We start from the raw sequence: 20,427 nt of genomic DNA, 5'->3' as shown, positions 1-20,427 counted from the left end.
GGCCGCCTGACATGATAGATGAGACAGTGCGCCCTGTAGGATATTACCATTTTTCTGCAGTGCCTCCTTTAGTCCAACTCTCAGCCTGATACCTGAACCCTATAAATACTGACAGAGTGGCATCCGTTTAAAGTTTGCTCGTTTTTACCACTTGTCTTGACAGCACATTTTTGTTGTTCTTTTTTCCGCGGAGAGCACAGTTTGCATTGGAGCTGATTTTGTGACAGGGACACATTCATCATGTAATAAAGTGATGCAAGCTGTTGCAAAATGCTAAAATGAAAGTCAGCGACTGAGTCCTGCATTTGCGGAGAGGAATTGTAGCCATTTCAGGTTTGGGGCTTTGGTTTCACTGCCAAAGATGTTCTGTTAGAGACACCAATGATTAACTCTTGAGAGAGAGAGAGGGAGAGACAGAGAGAAAGATAGAATATCTCCTACCATGCAGTTAATAACTGCAACTCTCTAAATGATGCATAAACGGTATTTTCTGAGGCTGTTTCCTTGTACTCTGTGTGTGTGTGTGTAGGTGTGTGTGCATATGTGTGTGTGAAATACCTATGTACTTGTATGCAGCATTCCAGGATTCTGTGTTAATCATTTCTGCTTAGCTTAACGCCCTCAGCCTATGAAGGCCCATATACAAGTAGCAAGTAATAAAACCACAATCTGCCTTTCTGGACCTAGCCAGTCTATTCTGCACTTCAGCTCACACAGACTTCCATATCTACCTGTAATTCAATTTCACCCCATTATATCTTTAGGAACCTGCTATCTGAATGTACTGCTTTCCCTGACAATATTTCTTCTCATGCATGTGTGTGTGTATGTGTGTGTGAAATGAAAAAGGAATGTGCATATAGGTTCAAATACCTCTTATGTCTTTTGAGAAAGTTGCAAGTATGTTTTAATATGAAGTAATTTCTCTATTTGTTCTTCAACAGTGTTTTACTGCCACCTATTGTTAAGGCACCAGTAGACTTACACTTACACAGGAGTCTTGAAAATATCAGAGATTATAGTCTTTATTATTTAACAAACTCTTACAGCCTTTGGCAAACAGTATAGATATATTGCATATAAAATCAATTTGTCCTCCCTATCAGGATGCAAGACTAAAACATGGAAACATAATTGATGATAAAAAAAAAAAAAAACTTCACAGCAACACCCCATAGCACATTGACAGTATACCATGTGCATACAGCATGTTAAGTTTTGAATGAATTAATTTATTGCACTACATTAAAGCTAAGATATTATATACATGTATCAAAATGTATTGAAATTCAAAATCGAACATTTAAATTCATAATCTAATAATACAATTTTAAATTCTTTTGAATGACTTTGGTGCTAAGTGGTCATTTCTGTGGTGTTCCCAGTGATTTGCACCAGTGTCGCCAGTACCTTGACGTTACTGGACTGATAGCACCTGCCACACCCCCAAACAGACGAGCATGGGCTGTAGTCTCTAGTGAGAAGTAACAGCCTGAACATTCAACACATCACTTCCTGTGCACCAGAAGATTTTTCCCGAGAAACCATTGCCTACTCCAGATGTTTAGAGCAGCAAATGTAAAAGCTTGTCTGAACTGGGTATAGGTAAATTCATTATTGTGTGATATCAATTTGTGATACAGAGTAGCAAAAAAATTGACATTAATATGAAAATGTCACAGATTATTACCTTCGGTAGCAAAGCATACCATTTCAAGATGGGATTTCAGAAGTTATTTGGATCAAAGTTTAGAATGTTGTTGGCCTCAGACCAAGCAGCGTGCTGTGCCCCATCCATTTCTGATGCTACTTGGTTGCCACTGGCCAGATTATGGTTTGCCCCACCAATAGTAGCATTACAATCAGGGCAGCGCCGACTTACCGTAGCTCCTCCACAGTCTGCTATAAGATAGACATGGCCATTAGGACATTTGTACCAGTGTCCAAGTGGCATGTTCATAGCTGAGACAATCATCTGTCTCTCTTTGTCAGTGATCCCCAGGCCTGTGCGTGGTAGCTTGTCTTCCAGATCCTTCAAAGCCTGCTTCACCAGGCATTCATCTTGCTCAGTGAATTTGCCAAGCTTTTCCAGAACCTTTCTTATAGCATTTACCTCAGATTTAACTTTAGCACTTTGTCCTCTTTTGTCTGCCATTTCACAACGGGCATTGAGTTCAGCCAAGAAGGTGAGTCTCACCAGCTCACTCTGCAAATCAGAGACCTGCTGGTCAGTGAATTTCTGCTGGGGGTCGATGAGCCACTTCAGGAACTCCTCAACATTCTTCTCAGAACTGAGGCATTGCATGAAAGACATTTGCTCCCTTTGGATCTTCAGTAGCTTGTCAACTCTTGTTAGGAAAGCCATCTGGTTTTCCAGGACCCTCAGGTCATTTGTTGTGAGATGGGGAGCTCTCAATCTCTCTCTGATGTGTATAATGTATTTTGTCGGCAGAAAGTTTAGAATGTCCTCCTCGTCTCTCCATTGTTTTTTAAGGGCCATCCTCTGCTCTGCAATATCTGTCTGATTTCCATTTATCTTCTCCTTTACCTTCTCTATCTCAGCCAGACTGCGGTTGATGTGAGATCCATAGCGGAGGTTCTTGCGGATTGGGGTTCGACACTTGGGACATTCTTTTAGTTTTATGGCCACCTGCTCTTCTTCATGAGCCGGCTGGTTGTCGTCCATCCCCATGTATCTGTCTATGGCTGTGGATTCAATGAGGTGTCCACAGTCCTCTAGTTGAATGAAGTAGGCCTCAGGGTCATCCTCAGTGCCAAAGAAAATCTCGGTGACCTCATCATGATCACAGATGCGACATTTATTTGGACATTTGTCTCCACACAGGCCTATGCAGGGGTGGCCACAGGCCAGGGTTTTAGCACAGGGTTGGGTGCATGGTGGGCGATCACATGGCTCATGGCAAAGTTTACTGCAGCTCTGATGAGGGCACTGCCAAGCACAGGGCTCAACACAAGGGGCACAGGGCTGGCCACACGGCTTGCTACACCTACTGTGGATGCAGCGATTCTCACAGGGCATCCGACAGGAGGGGCAGGCACGAGTGCAAGGCTCCCTGCACTTATGGGAGCAAATCAGGAGACGGTCACACTGGCGGGAACAGGGGACATGATAACGCCCCTGATAGCATCTGTGGCAATTGCCAGTACAGTTGTGGCCGCATTTTAGCTGTTGGTTACATGAGGTCCTACAGTAGGGCTCCTGTCCCACTCCTTTGTAATAGCAAGCATCTTGCTGGCTGTGTCCGCAGCTCAGTTTTAACATGACCTTCACTCTGCACCTACTGGTGCATGGTTCCCCACAAAATGAATCACACTGATGTCCACATTGGAGCATCTTCTGGCAAGGCTCCTTGCATACAAACTTCTCTGGGTCCTGGTGGCAAGGAACCATCTGTTTGTGCTGACACTTAGGTATGATCTTCTCAACCTTCACTGGACACTCCTTGGGACATGCTTTGTGGCACACTAATGTGCACCTGTGTCCCAGATCACATAAAATCTTCTGGCATTTCTTGCTGCACTTGTACTTCTTGTGCTCAGGGTCATAAGGGTGGCAGACTGTAGAGCAAACATGGCCACAATCCAAACGGAACTCACAAGGTTTTTTGCAGCCCCCCTCAGGGGCTTCTTTGAAATGCTCAGCACAGGAGGCTTCGATCTGTTGGTCTGGATGGTTCTGACAGCACAGGGTCAGGGCACTGCCAATCTGACCCTTCTCTCTCAAGGTGTGGAAGATGTTGCTCCACAGTTTGACTTGGCCCAGCATTATGCTGTTGCCGATACAGTAGAGACCTTTCTTGGCTCGTGACAAGGCTACACAGACACGGTTGGGGATTTTCAAGAAGCCAACCTTGCCCTGTGTGTTGCTGCGGACCAGAGACAACAGGACAATGTCATTCTCTTCCCCTTGGTACTTGTCCACCACGTGTACTTTGACCCCTGAAAACTCGCTGGAGGGCATAAGTTTGCGCAGGCAGTGGAGCTGGCCAGTATAGGTTGTGAGGATAGTAATTTGCTCTGGTTTGTAGTCCTGAAACAGGAGGTACCGGCAAAGGGAAACTACAAACATGGCCTCATGTCGGTTCTGATGGCTCTTCCCATCTTTGATCTCTTCTTCTGGATGGTTGTGTTCCACAAAGAACAAATTTGTATTAAGGCCCTGTAAGACAAAAATTAGCAAAAACTTTGAATATGTATTCATTTATGACATTCTTTGATATTCATTACATCCTATACTCATTTTGTATACTTTGACTTCGTGAAATGACTCTAAATAGATTTAAAAGCCTAAGAGCACATGCAAATGCTTTTATGTCCGCACAAGAAAGACAAAAACAAGTATGCACTGCAAGGAAAAGCAAGGAGACGCAGCAGGAGAGCATATGAATATAAAACACACCTTGATGTTGTCATAGTCCAAGACAGAGGAGTGGTTTTCCAGCTCAGAGTAGATGTGTGGTGTCAGGAGACGGGCAATGTCTGGCCTCATACGATGCTGCAGAGAGGAGAGGTACAAACAAACACGCAAACACAGACACACACAGGCATACATGCACAAACAAACATACACATGAGCACCCACATACACACAAGCAAACATACAAAGGCACACAGGAAAAATCGAGCATCTTAGTTTTATTTTGTTTTCAACTGCACCATCTACAGAATTTCCACATTTTGTTGATTGGTAGATTGGTCATGCCATAACATCAGGGAATTGATAGATCCAGTAACACAAACCTGGTAGTTGAGTCTGACATATGGAAATTCCATCTTCACCAGCCTCTCAAACATGGACACCTCCAGGTTGAAGTTCTTAGCCAGTTCAAACACTGTGGCACTGGGGCGCAACTACAGAAAGAAACAGTAGTGATTACTGTACACGCATTTTCTATAGCCTACTAATTACTGTTAATGATGTTTGCAGACTTCATTATGACAGGTCAAGGGCTTGGTTTTTGTTTGATTGTGCAACCTGCTCATTTGCTGCTGATGGCCTCTCCCATTCAGGCTATTTCACAAAATTCAGTAATTGAGACTTTGCTTAATTAGAGAAATTACCATTGTCTATCAAAACACACTAAATAATCTCTAGTTATGCTCTGAGAAATTAACCCCAGCTCTCTCCTGACATACTAACACGCAGACCTACGGCCTATAGAGCTGTGTATTTTAGACAGTATAATATATTTCAGTGTACTGCAATGACCAAGATCAAAAGTGAAGAACTGAGGGATAGGGGTTAGACATTCATCGCCTTCATTCTACCTCCACCTAATCTCCTGATGTAGGTCTTGTTCAAGTGATGGCTGCGAGAAAATGACATTCCACTTTCATGGTTACATGTTTAAGGTGGGCAGAAGGTTTTCAATTTGAACAAGGCTGAGAGCAAATGCTGGACACGAAATGCAAACTAGAGGCCAGTTATCACTGGTTACACAGTGGTTAGACACAGGCCAAAGCTACAGTCTCTAGCAAGGCTAGGATGGATAAGACCACCCTATTGTTGCTGTGCTGAACAATATTCTGGTTTATCTTTCTGTTTTATGTCGACTGGAAGGGAATATAGAGTGTATGCAAATGCAGTCCAACTTTCTTTTGTTATCCTGTTTAGTTTTTCACTGTGTGTGTGTGTGTGTGTGTGTGTGTGTGCGTGCACGCCTTATTTAGCTAGAGGACAGAGTGTGATTGTGCACTGTGTATGTGGGAGGGGTGTGGGGGAGGTAAGACAAATCCTAGTATAAATGTGAAGCATTGTGTTCTGCTTGATTCAACACCAAACCTGTGATTAATGAACAGCACAACAATGCCAAAGCTTATTTTACCCTGAAAGTGTGATCCATCCACCTCTATTACATGCACGGATTCAAGTTTTAAGTTTCACAAGCACTGAACACTTGTTCATAAAGCCAGGGAAGATCAGTTCAAAGTAAACAGTTTCAAATTGATTTAAAAATATGAAATAAACAGACAAAACATATGTTTTCCATCATACTGCATGATGTGCTTTGCTTTTCATGCCTAGTTTTTACCACACCTGTAGTAATTTAAGGGTCTGGTAATTTAAATAGCTTAATCAACCTTAGGTCAGCAAACTCTGGCAAGCAAATCACACCAACATACTATGGGCAGAGTAGTAGCCTAATGCAATCCTGTTTTCTGTCACTTCATCAGCAAGATTGAAACAAAACATATAAATTTGCATGAGAAAACTATGCAGGTATGAGAGATTATTGGTCAATGTGAAACACAATAAGGCATTGTTAAACAACCCCTGATCTAAATGGCAAACATTAATAATAAAATTAATAAATAAAAGAGTTTCAGACAACTAGGGGAGAGGCTCAGTTTTTGAAAAGGGAAGGGGTGTTTGTGCTTGTGGCCAAATACAGAGTGAGTAAAAATATAGTAATGCATTTAACACAGAAATATATATATATATATATATATATATTTTTTTTTTTTTTTTTTTTTTTTTTTTGGGGGGGGGGGGGATCATAATTCATCTATGTCCTAATATTGAGGGGGGCATGTGCCCCTGTCTCCCCCCAAATCTACAGCTATGGGAGGGAGAGAGAGAGAGAGAGAGAGAAAGAGAGAGAGAAATTAGAGAAAACTGTAGCTCCAGGCAAAGTGGTGAGTCAGTTCCATTTTAATCTAAAGCAACTGATGTATGAAAATGGCCATTGAATTTCAATTGATGAATGCCAAAGTTACATTAAGACCAATTTTCAAGTCAAACTCTATTTCAAATTCAATTCCTATGCTGGCTACACTTTCAGTACAACTGTAGGGACATCAAGTATGTTTGGATAGTCAAATAAATGCATAAAGTCATGCATAAACAAGGGGCAACAAGCACTGACTGTATATAGGTTTTACTATACAGGGACAGAGCAGACAGAAGTTACAAAGGAAGAAGATATCAGAACAGAATATTGAGATGTGTGATGGAATTGCGTGTAGTTGTGATCCCATACTGCAGATTGCTGGACAGGCTGCCTGGCCATATGTCCTTGGCAGGCACAGACAAGTTGTTGTAATAGTCTACTGATGTCCAGCATATCACTCCCCACTTTACTTGCTCTACCCTGTGAATTGGTAATGGCATGGCATGCATTTTTGACGAGCATCCATTTTCCTCCAAGGCAAATGTGCGCACACAACACAGCCACACACAAAGTTTCAACCTGGGACCTAACTGGTGTAACTTCAGTCTGAGGACTAATGGCTTAGTAAAATATACCATAAAGGCCCACCTACAGTTAGTGGGCTCTTACCTGCTGGTGGTCTCCTATGAGGATGAGGTGCTGGCAGGCCTTGCTCAGTGTGGTGATGGTGTGAGCCTCCAGAACCTCCGCAGCCTCTTCTACGATCACCAGCCGTGGACTCACCTCCTGCAGAGCCTTCCGGAACTTGGCCGCCCCTGTCGTCGTCATGCCGATGACCTGATGGGCAGGTTGTGTCATTATATACTATTCTGTCACTCCTACGATTTTTATGACTACTACTACTACAAACAATACTATTACTACTATTACAACTACCACCACTACTAATTTCAATATCAGCATATTTAGTGGTGTTTTACCATAATTACTGCTATACCAATAAACTACAGCAGAACCTTCCTTATCCGAGCCTCCCAGTAAATTACAATGAAAAACAAATTTGTCAATGTGAAATTATATTCTAATAACTGAACATAACTTCCTTTTCCATTTCCTCTTCCTTTTTAACTTTTTTTTTTTTTAAATAAGCTTAATTTTGAGAAATAGGCTATAAGTGCTTCAAATATTTCCTTCTCTGAAATAATATACTTTCCCAAAAGAATTTGAGTAAACGAGGCTCTATTGTAATTCTAAAACAGCTATTCATACTATTTACCAATGCAATAATTACACTGCTACTAATTTTACAACCATTACTGTACCTTGGCTTCCTTGAGGAGACAGAGGCTCTCATGGCGTCGCACATCAGCCAGTCTGTCTACTGCATTCTGATAGGCCTGTTCAGACTCTAGGGCTTTGGTACGAAGCTCTGCCCTGTAGCGTGCCACCCACAACCTGCAGACAGAGAGTAAATGACTAATAGTCAAACAGTATGACAACTGATTCAATTATTCGAGAACATTAACTCTCATTATTAGGTCAGCATTCGGACCAAAATTAACAGTCTAGGTCAAAAACAACAGCGCTGTGGTTTTGCTGCTTGATGGTACTGTCGAGCTAAACAAATTGCAGCAAAACATATTGTATCTCTCTCTTGGAAGGAAATTACCTTATTTGTTAGTTCAAATGATAATTAGAACTATGTAAACATTAGTCTTTGCAGTCCTGTTTCCACGGTGATAGGAATTTAGAGTTATATCTTGGCTCTCTGAGGTGAGAAGATCCTCTGGGATACATTTTCCTGGTGATTAGTTGACTTAATTATACACACTGGGAATAGACAGTAGTTCTACCAGACTGAGGTTGCTTCGGGGAAGAGAGGGAGCGAGGGAGAAAACAGAAGGGAGGAAGGAGGGAAAATGAAGAGGGAGGGAAGACAGGACAGAAAGGGAGAAATGTAAGGAAGGTTGAATAAAACAATAGGAGAGGAACATCATAAGCGATGGAGGAGTTAGAGTTAAAAAAAAAGAAAGAGAAGCAGGGCTACCGATAGAGTCTCCATCTGTCTGGCAGACTGAGGGTCCAAACATCCAAGATGGCATCCTCCTCAGCCTCAGCCATAGCCAAGCTCTTCCCCAGCTCTCTCCTGATTTTATTCTTCATCTTTCTCCTCTGGTCCCGTTGCATCTGAACAAACAGACAGGAACATGGCAAGTTTTGAACTCCTAACCATCACCTGTCCAATCTGGAACACCTTTGCGTTTTATTCTAATTAAAATAGGATGGTGCCGTGTCTCTGTCTATTTCAAATAACAGTTTACATCTAACATTACATAGACACTTTGGCACAGCAGTAGTTTAATGGAGAGAGAAATAAACTCATGATATGAAGAACACAAATCCCCAAACCAGCTGGTGAAAATGTGACCCGGGGAAATGTACGAGTCATGCTTTCTTTCAACAACTACTATCAATGTGCCCTTGAGCAAGGAATTTTACCGTCTCGTCCAGAGGCGCGGCACCATATTGATCAGATTGTGGTTGTACTGGGCAGCTCTCAGATACTCCCCTCAAACCAGTCTACTATTGTAGTAAATAATAATGTGTCCTCAGTCATTTACCTGACTGAATATAGGTTAAACAAACTGGAAAATGTTAACTTGTATGTTATGTTAAATGCTAACTTCTGAAAAGCCTCCACAGTATTATACACTCTGGTTTTATTTTACCTCCCATCCTTCGTCACTCTGGTCAGCTTGTATTTCAACTTTCTCCAGGTTCATAGCCAGCATCATTTCTTCTACTTCTCTGATGGTCTCCTCCATTCTCTCCCTTTTTTCATCATCTTTACCACCTCTAGGATGATAGTTGTCTTCAATGATTCGTTCCGCCTGGATCAGATCTGCCTCCTCTGCGATTTCAAGGAGGTCCTCTTCCTCCACCTCCAAAGCCTCCTGTGCATCCATATCTAAAACATTACAAACAGAATCAGTATCAGAAACTCTTCATATGCTAAGTGCAATAAACATAAAGGAATGTTTCTTATTCACACTGGTGAAGACAACTTGACAACTTATAAAGTTTCATAGTACATATTGACACACATGGTATAAGGATGGCAGGACTTCACGTACAGAGGGATGACATGCAGGGGGACTGGCTTAGGGAACAGGGTACAAAACATACAGTAAGCAGTATACTATACATATCAGTCGACATATTCAATATGTATATTCCATGAGGAATGGCGGAGATTCATGGTTTATGTAACTTATGTCACTGGAATGGGATAACTACACTGTTTGTGGTGGATTATTTGTTGTCTATTTTACTCAAAAGACTAATTCACAGCATATGACATATATATATATGTACAGTATGTATTATGTGTGCGTATGTATGTATTCATCTCTGGAGGAACAGCTTTTTCTCTTGCCGCTTTATCTTTTACACCCCCACTAGTTTTTTAATAGTATTTCAAGCTAGCATTTTCCCCACATATGTTTTATGCTCCTCTAGTGTGTCACCAACCTAACTGGCTGTAGGATTTTCAGTAAATCATTGCTGAATTGCGCATGTCTGAGATGTCTGTGGGGGATGAGCCTGGCACCTCTAATAGAGCAAGTTGGGAATGTGAGCAAGCAAAAGCTTTTGGCTGAGCGCCTTCACTCTTGCAAAACCAAAGATGTGCCTGTGACATAAATATAGGAGGCAATGAGGTAAATACAGGCCTTTTGGACTCACATTGCAATTGCTACAAAACACTTGTATTATGTTGCAAGAGCTGTTAAGTGAAATTTGATGGTCATGTTATGCCCTTTTTTGGGATTCTAAGCAGACCTAATCCACTTCAGTTGTTTGGGAGAGCATTGAAATGGAACTGGGGGCTAACTCGCTGTGTGTGTTGCGTTCATACAAACTTCAGCTGAGTTTTGACTGATATTGAGGGAGTGAATAATGACGGAATTTTGACACTTTCATTTGTCTGCACAAATTATGAAATTGTGCTTAGGTGATTAACACCACCAGTATTAGTTAGGAAAAAACAAAACAATTTCCAAGTAGAACATTCAGAAAATAGCACATAATTCAAAATTCATCAAACTGTTATCATCTCATTAAATCTCACCTACATCAGTTACTAAAATACTTTATTTATAATGAAGATCAGCCCACACAACTACTCAAGCACACTGTCTTATCACACATCCACACATTTCTTGTTAAACTTATGTAAAACAATCATAACATTTCAATTGCATTATAATAACTGAGATTATCAATATGTGTTCTCTATGCCTAACCTCTTAATCTTGTCACTCAGTAGCTATGTTATTATCCAAAACTGTAAACAAAGGACTTTCTTCTCCAAAACCTTTGCCATCTTCAGAAGAGGTCTGCTAAAAAAATTAAAGGTGCTGTCTATATCCATGACTGTCATAGAACAACATTTAATACTTACATTATTTGCCATGATGCGCACAGCTGGCAAGCATGTGAATAGTGCTAAGATAGTTTTCACTTGTTTTCTTAGAAGACGGAAAGGCTGTTTACACAATACTGGTGCTAAGAGCAACCAATTGTCAGGTCTTCTTACCCTGCATTGTTAAGGAGTAACAGCACTTAAAAGCCTCACCTCCATTTCCATTTAGATCCTCTGCCGCCCTCTGCTGGAAGACGGTGTTGCCCAAACCCAACCACTCCGTCATCAGACAGGACCTCTTCTCACCGTAGGTCACGAAACCATCCTGCCACTACGAATCATTCCATAAACATGAACTGATGAGTTTGCATTGCCTTCTCTTCTGACTGGCTCAGTAGTCATCTGTCTTAACTCATGCAGACTGAACAACACTAACCACGAGCTAGAGGGCTGATAAAATTCCATCCCTGAGTGATTTGCTTCACATAATAAATATCTAAATATCTAATAGCTAAGTGGTTTTGTGTCCAGTGGTTTTAGGTTATATGTGCAGCTTTAAGACACACCTGAGGAAGACCTAGACTTGAATCTTTGTGAAATAAAGACAAAGGAGGCCGAAACCAAAATACGGGATTGTTTGTTTGTTTTTCATTCTCAATTTGCGTGATAATGCTCTTAATGCAAGGAATGACAGGACTGGCATGCAACAGCAGTTTTAAACAACAGAATTTGAATTTATTATAAATATTTAATGAGTTGTTTAGGTTTTAATTGTTTGTTTTGAATTATAATGGAGTGAAAAAAACAAACTTCATTTTCCATCATCATCATCATTCATTCAAAGTCATAACTTTTGTAATCGAAAATCCCTGAATTGGGGCTTTAAATAAAAAGCATATTTTTTATAGCTTTTTTTCAATATGAACATCTACAAATCAAGTGTTTATATTTTATATTGTATTTATTAAGGCATGACTCACTGGTGGTGAGTGCAGGCTGCTCCAGTGCGTCTCTGAAATGAACCTCTCTAGGAATCTTTCTCGCAGGACCCCCCTCAGACTGCACTCCAGCTTCACACCCTGACTCTGGATCTCCATCTCCTCCTGATGCAGCTGCTTGTAAATCTGAGGAACAGGACATGAATACAATGATCTGGCAGACAAAGTGTGCTATATACTGGTTGGGCTGGGAATAGAAACAAAAATATATGTGTGTGTGTGTGTGTGTGTGTGTGTGTGTGTGTGTGTGTGTGAGTGATAAAACATTGCAATGCATATGAGAAAGTGTGGTGCAAATGAGTTCTGAAAGTTAGGCTTGTGTGAATGCTGGCCCTGTTTCTTAAGGTTAATGTTAAACAGTCACGTCCTGTAGGTCAGACAGTTCCTCATAAAGCTCACCTCACTGTACGCGAAACGCAGGTGAGAGGGCAGCTTGCGTCTGAAGTCATGTGAACGGGTCAGCTCCCGTAGAGTGAAGCGCTTCAGGACCTCGCTGTTGCTGCGGCCTCCTACTCTCACTATGCCCTCCGGCAGAAATCTATGGATACCTTTGATACAAAAGGAAAACCATATGCACATCACATCCACTTAGAATAGAAAGGTTGCTTGTCTTACATCTCCCATCTCACAGAACACAGCAGGAGGCTTCAACAAAAGTCATTACTGGAGCATCGCAGCAGATATCCATGACCCATTACCAAACACTGCAGCATGTAAACAAATATACCTGCCAAGAATTCTTATTTGTGTTAGGAATAGATCTATCTTGTTTTTCTTAAAGAGACCTGACCGAGTTGTCAAATCACCTGCCAAACCACTCAGGAACAGCACAGGAAGTAGGGCTTACAGAATAATTTGGGATATGACTTGTGTGAGTGATTTAGCTGACTCTTACCCTCAAGGAACTGATCCAGGGCATGGTTAGTGTAACACACCACCAGCATTGGACCATCGTCTAATAAACCTCCCCAAAGGTTCTGATTGGTCAACAGAGCCTGAGCGACCTTCAGGCCAACATAGGTTTTTCCTGAGGACACGGGAATGAAAGCAACATCAAATCAAGGTAACAGTTGTCTGATGTTTCTTAGGTGCAGTGTTACACTTTGCATTACCTCGGATGTTGTCATTTATCAAAAAACACTTTTACAGAATTAATCAAGCCTCTTAGAACAAAATTGGTGAATATTCATTCAGAAATAAATTAAGTCATCCATCCAACAATGACCTTTTTAATGTCTTACCAGTGCCAGGGGGTCCCTGTATGATGGCCAGCTCCTTGGTGAGGGCCAGCTGGAGGGCTCTAATCTGAGACTCATCCAGCCCCAGCTCCTCCATTCTGGGCCAGGCCTCTGGTTTCAGGCTGTGAAAAGGCTTGATGCTGTTCTTGTACTCAGGGTCAGCAATGGATGACAGGTTGTAAGTATCTGCTCTTGCCAGATAAGCTGGGGGATGAACATCTGGGTTGCACTCCACTATGTACCTGGAAGTGTTACAGATGGGATGAAATCTTTTAGAATTCATTATCTATTCATGTAAAACGAGGATATGGAGACTTCTTATAAATGGATCCTTGTTAATATGTTGGTGCCTATTGGTGACAAATTAGGGCAAAGGTATAATGCTGTCAGTCATTTTAATCTCATTATCTGAAGAAAGCTTTCCATAATAGATACGGTCACAAATAAAAACCCACAATAAAATGAATTGCCATAAAATCTTGTAAAAAAAAAACTAAAAACCTCAATATATCTTTAGTAGCTTGCATGAAGTTACAATCAATAAAGGAGAAAGAACCATTTTATGTTTTTATGCAATATGTTTTTGTATGTTTCATTTAGTGTACTCTATAGTACCAATTTGTTTATAAAAATTCCCAGCCACCAGAGGGGGACATCAACACCACCGTTCCCTGTTGATGCTGCGGAGGAGTACTGTTAACTCACATGTTGCAGTTTTGAGAGAAACATGGTGTTTAAAATTCTGTTTCAGTTTACAGTCACAAGAGGAGAGACTGGGAGACAGATGGCCAACAAACTGTCTCATATAATACAGTACCTCGGAGTAATAAACTGTATTGCTGAGGAAGGGCACTGGGAGTGCAGACAAGATAATGCAACTTATGAACTCATCCATGTGTGATAGCTCATTAGAAGTACCCCCACCCTAACTACACACACACACACACACACATAAAAGAAAGATGTCAGAGTAAAAGGTAAGGGAGTCTTTGAAAGTATCCACACATGAAGCCTTGTTGGAGTTGCTGTGGTTTATATGAAAACTATGACCTTGACTCTTTGAAAAATGTTAATCTATTCTGCTTGGGAGGGAATGGCACAGCAGACACACACACACACACACACACACACACACACACACCTACCTCTGAAAGGGCAGGTCATCCTCCTCCTGCTCCTGTAGGCCCTCCAGAACATAGCGGTAGGCCTCAAAGTAGGCAGTGGTCTCCACCATCAGGAACGACTGGTCCGTCTGTGGGATGGAATAAGTTTTGTATATTGTTTTACATAACACCGTACCCACTTGCATAAGTCCCTCACCCTGCATCTATCCTGCATAGGAACTGCAGGATGTTCCATACAATCCCTCTTGAGAATGGAGCAACAGTATAACAGCAGTGCTGCAAGCATGTGTAAAAGTGGCATCTATATGATGGCCATCTATATACATTTATTTTACAGCTTTTCTGCAACTTAGATTAGATGGCCAAGGTCAAACCATCACCTCATGTATCCTTAGCAACTGCCAGTAAGCATGTCCCAGCATGCTGCCCTACACAGTATGCTGTCCCACCTGCATTGTGGCCAACTTGCGTCTGCTTTCTTCAGAAAAGATAATCTGGACCTGGCCCCTCTGCAGGTCTCTGGGGTCCCGGTCTGACACTGTGGCAAACAAGAAGCTCTCAAAGTTATCACACGACAGGCAGACCAGGGAACCGTAGATCAGCCTCTTGGAATTCTGCCAGCGCACAAACTGTAGGAAAGATGGGGGACAGTCTTATTAATTATATGATTTATTAATTTATACTTTTAAATTTGTTATTTATATAGCAAAAGACCCCTGTATCTATCAAAATGTCAATTCCATAGGCCCATAAAAAACTTAAGGACTAACTAACTAATAACCTTCTTATAAAAATCGCTTATTACTGCAGAACAGAATCATAATAATGTAAAATTAAATGCTTGATTGTAGTAGTTACATGTCATTAATATATAGCTATGACAAAACACCCATGTTAATCCACCCAGAGACTAACCTTAAGAGGCTGAGAGTCAAACTGTGCAGTATAGGCTATGCCTGCTTGCGTGCACTTAGGCACCATCAGTCGTGTGTCAAAATACACTCTGATATCATCAAAGCGCTTCCTCCTCAGTGGGTTGTCATTCCTTCCCATGTCCAGTTGGGTCCAAAGCAGTTGCTGGATTCCCTCACGGAGTGGCCGCACAAAGTCCTCTCTCAGCAGCCGGAAGTGTGTATCAAGGTAGAGGTGGGTGTTGGCGTAACGTTGAAAGATGAGATTGGATCTAATGAAGGGCCTCTGGTCCTGATGGAACTCCTCTGGTGTTGGGTAGATGGGTAGGTTCCTGAAGTCCTGCTGCTCTTCCCCACCTGAGGTAAGAGTAGTGGCAGCGATAGATTTCATTTGTACTCAGATACTTAGTGAACTATTTGTTGCAGTCTTGTAAAAAAATCCAAAATTCATCACTGCATCACTGTTTTCAGCTTGATTTTGCAATGTTGTGTAAGGGGCAGGATATCAAAATGTAGACTTAAAAAGGAGCGTTTCGATACAAACGTCTGTCAGAGGTCATTACCTGGGTTATCACCACCGGTGGGTAGGAGAGCATAGGTGTCCCTGTCTGAGCGGAGGGTCCCCTCCCTGGATTTGTCCTGGAGGTGTTTGACCAGGTCCCGGAGGGTCTCCAGTTTCTCCTCTGTCTGAGGCTGGACGTCCACTCCTGATGCCCTCAGGCCGTTGGTGGATTCTTGGAGCAGGACCACGAGCATAGACACTGCCTGCACCGAGCTAGCAGGGAAGATGCTGAGCACCTGATAAACAGTGATGGGGAATAATTAAACTATAGTTCAACTACTAATTTAACAACTATTTATGGAAAGAAGCACAATAAGGCTTAAACAATAAGTCTATTTAATATAGAAACAAGCAAACAATTGTTAATACAACTTGTTCAATGTGTTCATTTTGTACAATGTAATTTGTAGATGTAGTTGGAGCTACTTTTGAAGGCACTGTTAGTTTGACAGTTGCTTTAATTTACTGCAGTTAAAATGTTATTCCGCTTTTTTCATTGCACAGTAGCAGTACTGTGCAATGCTATCAGTGCTGCTGATAGCAAGCATCTATTCATCACCTGTTCAAGCACTTCAGGTGAGGGCTTTTGTTTGTTCCCACTACCAGAACAGACTTTTCTGCTCAGTCATTTTTGTGCAGAGTTAGCAACGTATTTTTTTTATTCATTTCTTAATTTATTCTTCAATTGAATGACTGATTGGCTCATTCATTCATCCACTCTTCCATTTACCTTGGACAGAAGAGCCAGGATGTTGTCCAGATGCTGTGGGTACTGTTCCCTGCGGACAGGGTTGAACTCTAATCCCATGCCTGCCACAAAGCGGGGCAGGATGGTGTGGAGGAACCCTGAGTCTTTTACCACGCCGGCCAGGTGCTGTACGGTGCCCCTGTCTGTCTGTGACTTGAAGGCCTTACTCAGTACCAGACAGATGAGTTGCACTAGGTCCTGCCTCATTTCTCTCTCAGCCAGGAGGGCTTGTAAGGCGGGGTTAGCGGAGAGGGTGATGGCCACCTCGGACGGGTCTTTTCCAGAGAGATCCTCTAATGTTCTGTAGCCCAGTCCACGGCCCTGTGGCGTGCCTCCCCTGCCTGCAGAATTCGATCTCCCTTCATTCCTCTCTCGTCTTTCTCCCGGGCCACCACCTCTTCTCTCACCACCTCTACCTCTGTTTCTCTCCACAATCTGCCCTCCTCTCCTTCCAGCCACATCCTCCACTCTCACTCCCTCTCTTTCAGGTATACCTCGTTCTCCACCTCTTCCTCCTCTGCCTCTCACCGCACCTCTCCCTCTCTCTGCCCCTTCCCCTCTGTTTCCTCCTCTCCCTCTGCCTCCACCTCTCCCCCCTCTGCCTCCTCCTCCTCCCCCTCTCTCTCCCACTCCTCCCCCTCTCTCTCCCCCTCTCCTAATGTCTGCTCCTCCTCTTCCTCTGCCTCTCCCTCGAACCCCTACCCCTCCTCCTCCATCTAGCTCCTCTCTTTGACCTTGATCTCTCCCCCATCTGCCTCCCCCTCCTCTCCCACCCTCCCCTACAGGGTTCTCTACATTAAATCTGCCATTTGCAACTCCCCTGTTTCCTTGTGCACCTCCCCGTCTTCCCCTTCTCCCTCCATTGGCATTCTCATTTTGGCCAGTGTCATTATCTGGAAAAAGCAACATTAACATAGTGAGACAATCATGTTCAAGGAGAAAAGTCTACTCTGATAATGATCTTGTTTGCTAGATTCATACCCAGGTTTTTACTCAACTGCCTCTCATATAATTACCTTCATTAGGCTCTCCTCTCCCTGTTCTTCCTGTCAGTCTGTCCATGGCCTTCTGGGTGGATGGCTTTGAAATTTAGGGCAGTGACACCAGTGCTTGCTGAGTGACAGAAAATGGAAAAAGGAAAGTGAAAGTTTAAGGACCCAAATTGATGTTGACATCCAGTTATCAATGAGACATGGGTCGACTTGGAAAGAGATGTAAATTATTTAGAGGCCCTTTAGCGGCATTGAATGATGTTCCACTCTTGAGAACTACGTATTACACTCACTTAAACTTAACTTAGCATCTGAGGGTGTTCCCACAGGCATAAGCAAAATGATCTGTTGGGATAGTTTAAGCACCCAGCATTTTACATTTAGCATTGTGTTCTCTTCACATTTTTTTCCTCGTTATTATTATCAGCATGTTTTGCAAGGTCACATTACAGTGTGAACTGAGGTCAGGTAAGAGGAGGAAATCTCACTGTTTATCCCTTCTGAGGAGATCGAAGTGGCCCTACCACCTCCCTTCCTCTTCCTTCCCAAGAGATAAAGTTATGATGTGTAGTGAGTGGAATGTGTTACTTAAGCAATATTACACGAGAGGGTGTGCTTTACCGTCATTATTGGCACGACAGTGAAAGATATAATCAAAATGTATTCATATTGTGGGGCAATTCGCTCTCAAAATAAAAAAGAACTTTTTGCTAGTGTTATCTCCGTTTCCCTGGAAATACATGGGGTCTGACTAGTAACTGGAAAACAATCAGTCACATCAGTAGACTCCTATGTAATGGAACCTAGTTTACTACTCCAGCAAGTAGGCCGACCCTTAGTAACGACCTAGCAACCGAGACGATTTCTAGTCCCTGTTGAGTCAGCCAGCCAACTTGAGCTAATGCTTTCTAGAGATCGTGGGATTTCCCAAACTGAATAAATACTACACATAAAAACAAAACTGCCTTGCTAGCCCAATATTGTTGTAACTAAGATATCTGCTGAAAAAAATTATTTTTCCATGGACAGATTTAGCTACTACGTCCGCGAACTCACCGGCACAGCTGATGGAGGATGCCAGAGCGTCTGGTAACATCAAGACTGAACAGAGTTATATTTAAATATATTCTATGATAATATGGCGGAGTAATATTTAGTGATGAGCACGGCGAGGTCAGAGCCATAGAGAGAGAGATATATAGATCTCATATAGATCTCTCTCTATGGCTCTGGGCGAGGTGTGCTGTCATGCTGATTTGATCACGTTCTAAATGTCTAGTTGACCAATCAGATTGCTTGGTCGGAACTACCTGTGCCTCTATACAATTAGTCCACACTAATTATTCTCTGACACTTTGCTTTCTCTTCCCGAGACTTTACAACTCACCCTGCAATTCCAATATTATAATGAAAAAATATTCAGTACCATAAATTTAAGGAAACTCTGGACCATCTGCCTCTTTTGTTCAACAGCCTTTGGGTTCAACAAATTGCTTAAAATAACAGTGTGATTCTAAGTTTCTGCCAGCCAAGTATCCCATCTACTCATCCCTTCTTTTCCAAAGCATTACAGCAAATAGCCTCTTCAATGCACAGTAGTATTCACCCTTCAGTAGTTTTATCATTTACATTCAAACCATTTTATAAACCAATTAAAGCAACAGGTGCTTCTTACACAAATGTAAGTGTGCTCCCATCATACTCACCTATGCACATGAGTTTCCTTTTAGGTTAGAAAATACGAATAACGTTTTTAACTTTATTAAAACAAACAATTATAGGCCTCACAATTATAGGCCTCACAAACATAGGCATTGTAGCCCATTTGCCCCAGTTAACCCTATTGAAGGCGAAGTGTGCCCTCTGCTGGACCACAGTAGGAGCTGCATAGGAGTTAAGGTTTCATTTCACACGAACGTCATCTGATAACAGTAAATGATACAGCATTGCAGTAATCCCGGACATGCAGGCCTTTGTTTGCTTTAGGAGATTGCGAATGGGTACGTGCCAAGAGATAACACTGTCAATAACAATACAGATAGGTACAGACAGTAATAAACTTCATATGACCACAAATGGACTGCATTTATATAGTATGACCACAAAATGTCTAGTTGTAACCTACAGGAAACGAAAAGTCACTATACAATTCCTAAAATATTTCTAGTGTGTCTGTGGTACTCAAGTGAATTTATAGTGGCCGAGTTGTACTTTATGTTTTGTTGTTGTTGTTGTTGTTGTTGTTGTTGTTTTAATCTCATATGGTAACACTATATTATTTTATATCATTCTTATAGGGACTAACAATATACAATCATCATTGTAAACATCAGCATCAGCATCATCATCATCATCATCATCATTCTCAACTTTCTCTTCATTTTCGGGCCTTGAGTTTCCTCAGTCTTATTCTCACTTCTTAACAGGGTAGTCGGCTATTATAGGCCTACTGCCTTTCCTCAAATATGAACTTACCTTGACTGAAATCCACTTGACATTACATTCCCCCAACTACATTAAGCTTTAGAGGTAATTCGTTTCCCACGATATATAGCCTACTGTAGCCTACACAGCATATATCCCACAGTCGGTCTAGCTGCTGCTTGTCTTGGCTGTTTCCAGGCTCTGACTGATCAGCAGTTCAGGAAATGTCTCTTAAGACTCATCGCTCTGTCAGTTTCGTTTTCGTTTCGGCACAACGCACAGTTAGAAACTAAACCTACGGAAATGCAATGTCGCAAACACCTGTTTCTGAGTAAGAGGCAACAACACACCCATAACATGCACGGACATGCGTGT

At 42.0% G+C, this 20,427-nt stretch overlaps 1 protein-coding gene across 1 annotated transcript; it reads right to left on the bottom strand.

Annotated features, from left to right (window-relative positions):
* Window positions 1-1,018: 1,018 nt before the first annotated feature.
* Window positions 1,019-16,980, bottom strand: znfx1 (zinc finger, NFX1-type containing 1). Its single transcript, XM_071522994.1, has 17 exons — window positions 16,619-16,980; window positions 15,890-16,124; window positions 15,331-15,683; window positions 14,865-15,044; window positions 14,437-14,543; window positions 13,295-13,533; window positions 12,949-13,080; window positions 12,453-12,601; window positions 12,036-12,179; window positions 11,269-11,386; window positions 9,362-9,600; window positions 8,680-8,819; window positions 7,955-8,087; window positions 7,302-7,469; window positions 4,762-4,872; window positions 4,421-4,516; window positions 1,019-4,180 (listed from the first exon to the last, which is right to left on the bottom strand). Exons 1-17 carry the CDS (start codon window positions 16,841-16,843, stop codon window positions 1,727-1,729), a joined length of 5,223 nt encoding a protein of 1,740 aa, XP_071379095.1. The 5' UTR covers window positions 16,844-16,980; the 3' UTR covers window positions 1,019-1,726.
* Window positions 16,981-20,427: the final 3,447 nt, after the last annotated feature.

Source organism: Centroberyx affinis, unplaced genomic scaffold, assembly GCF_046629955.1.
Source record: "Centroberyx affinis isolate AG114_WGS23_722 - 3 ecotype Tasmania unplaced genomic scaffold, CSIRO-AGI_Caff_v1 ptg001052l_1, whole genome shotgun sequence".
Taxonomy (NCBI): domain Eukaryota; kingdom Metazoa; phylum Chordata; class Actinopteri; order Beryciformes; family Berycidae; genus Centroberyx; species Centroberyx affinis.
The sequence above is the reverse complement of the archived record's forward strand: the minus strand, read 5'-3'. Positions and strand labels throughout refer to the sequence as shown.

What these genes read in the sequence shown, in the direction of transcription:
- znfx1 (XM_071522994.1), bottom strand. Translation starts at nt 16,843, where the DNA reads ATGAGGCAGGACCTAGTGCAACTCATCTGTCTGGTACTGAGTAAGGCC. An exon ending in TCCTGGCTCTTCTGTCCAAG is followed by an intron (nt 16,125 to 16,618) that starts GTAAATGGAAGA and finishes ACTGTTTATCAG; the next exon opens with GTGCTCAGCATCTTCCCTGC. An exon ending in GACAGATGGAGACTCTATCG is followed by an intron (nt 8,088 to 8,679) that starts GTAGCCCTGCTT and finishes CTCTGTCTGCAG; the next exon opens with GTTGTGGGTGGCACGCTACA.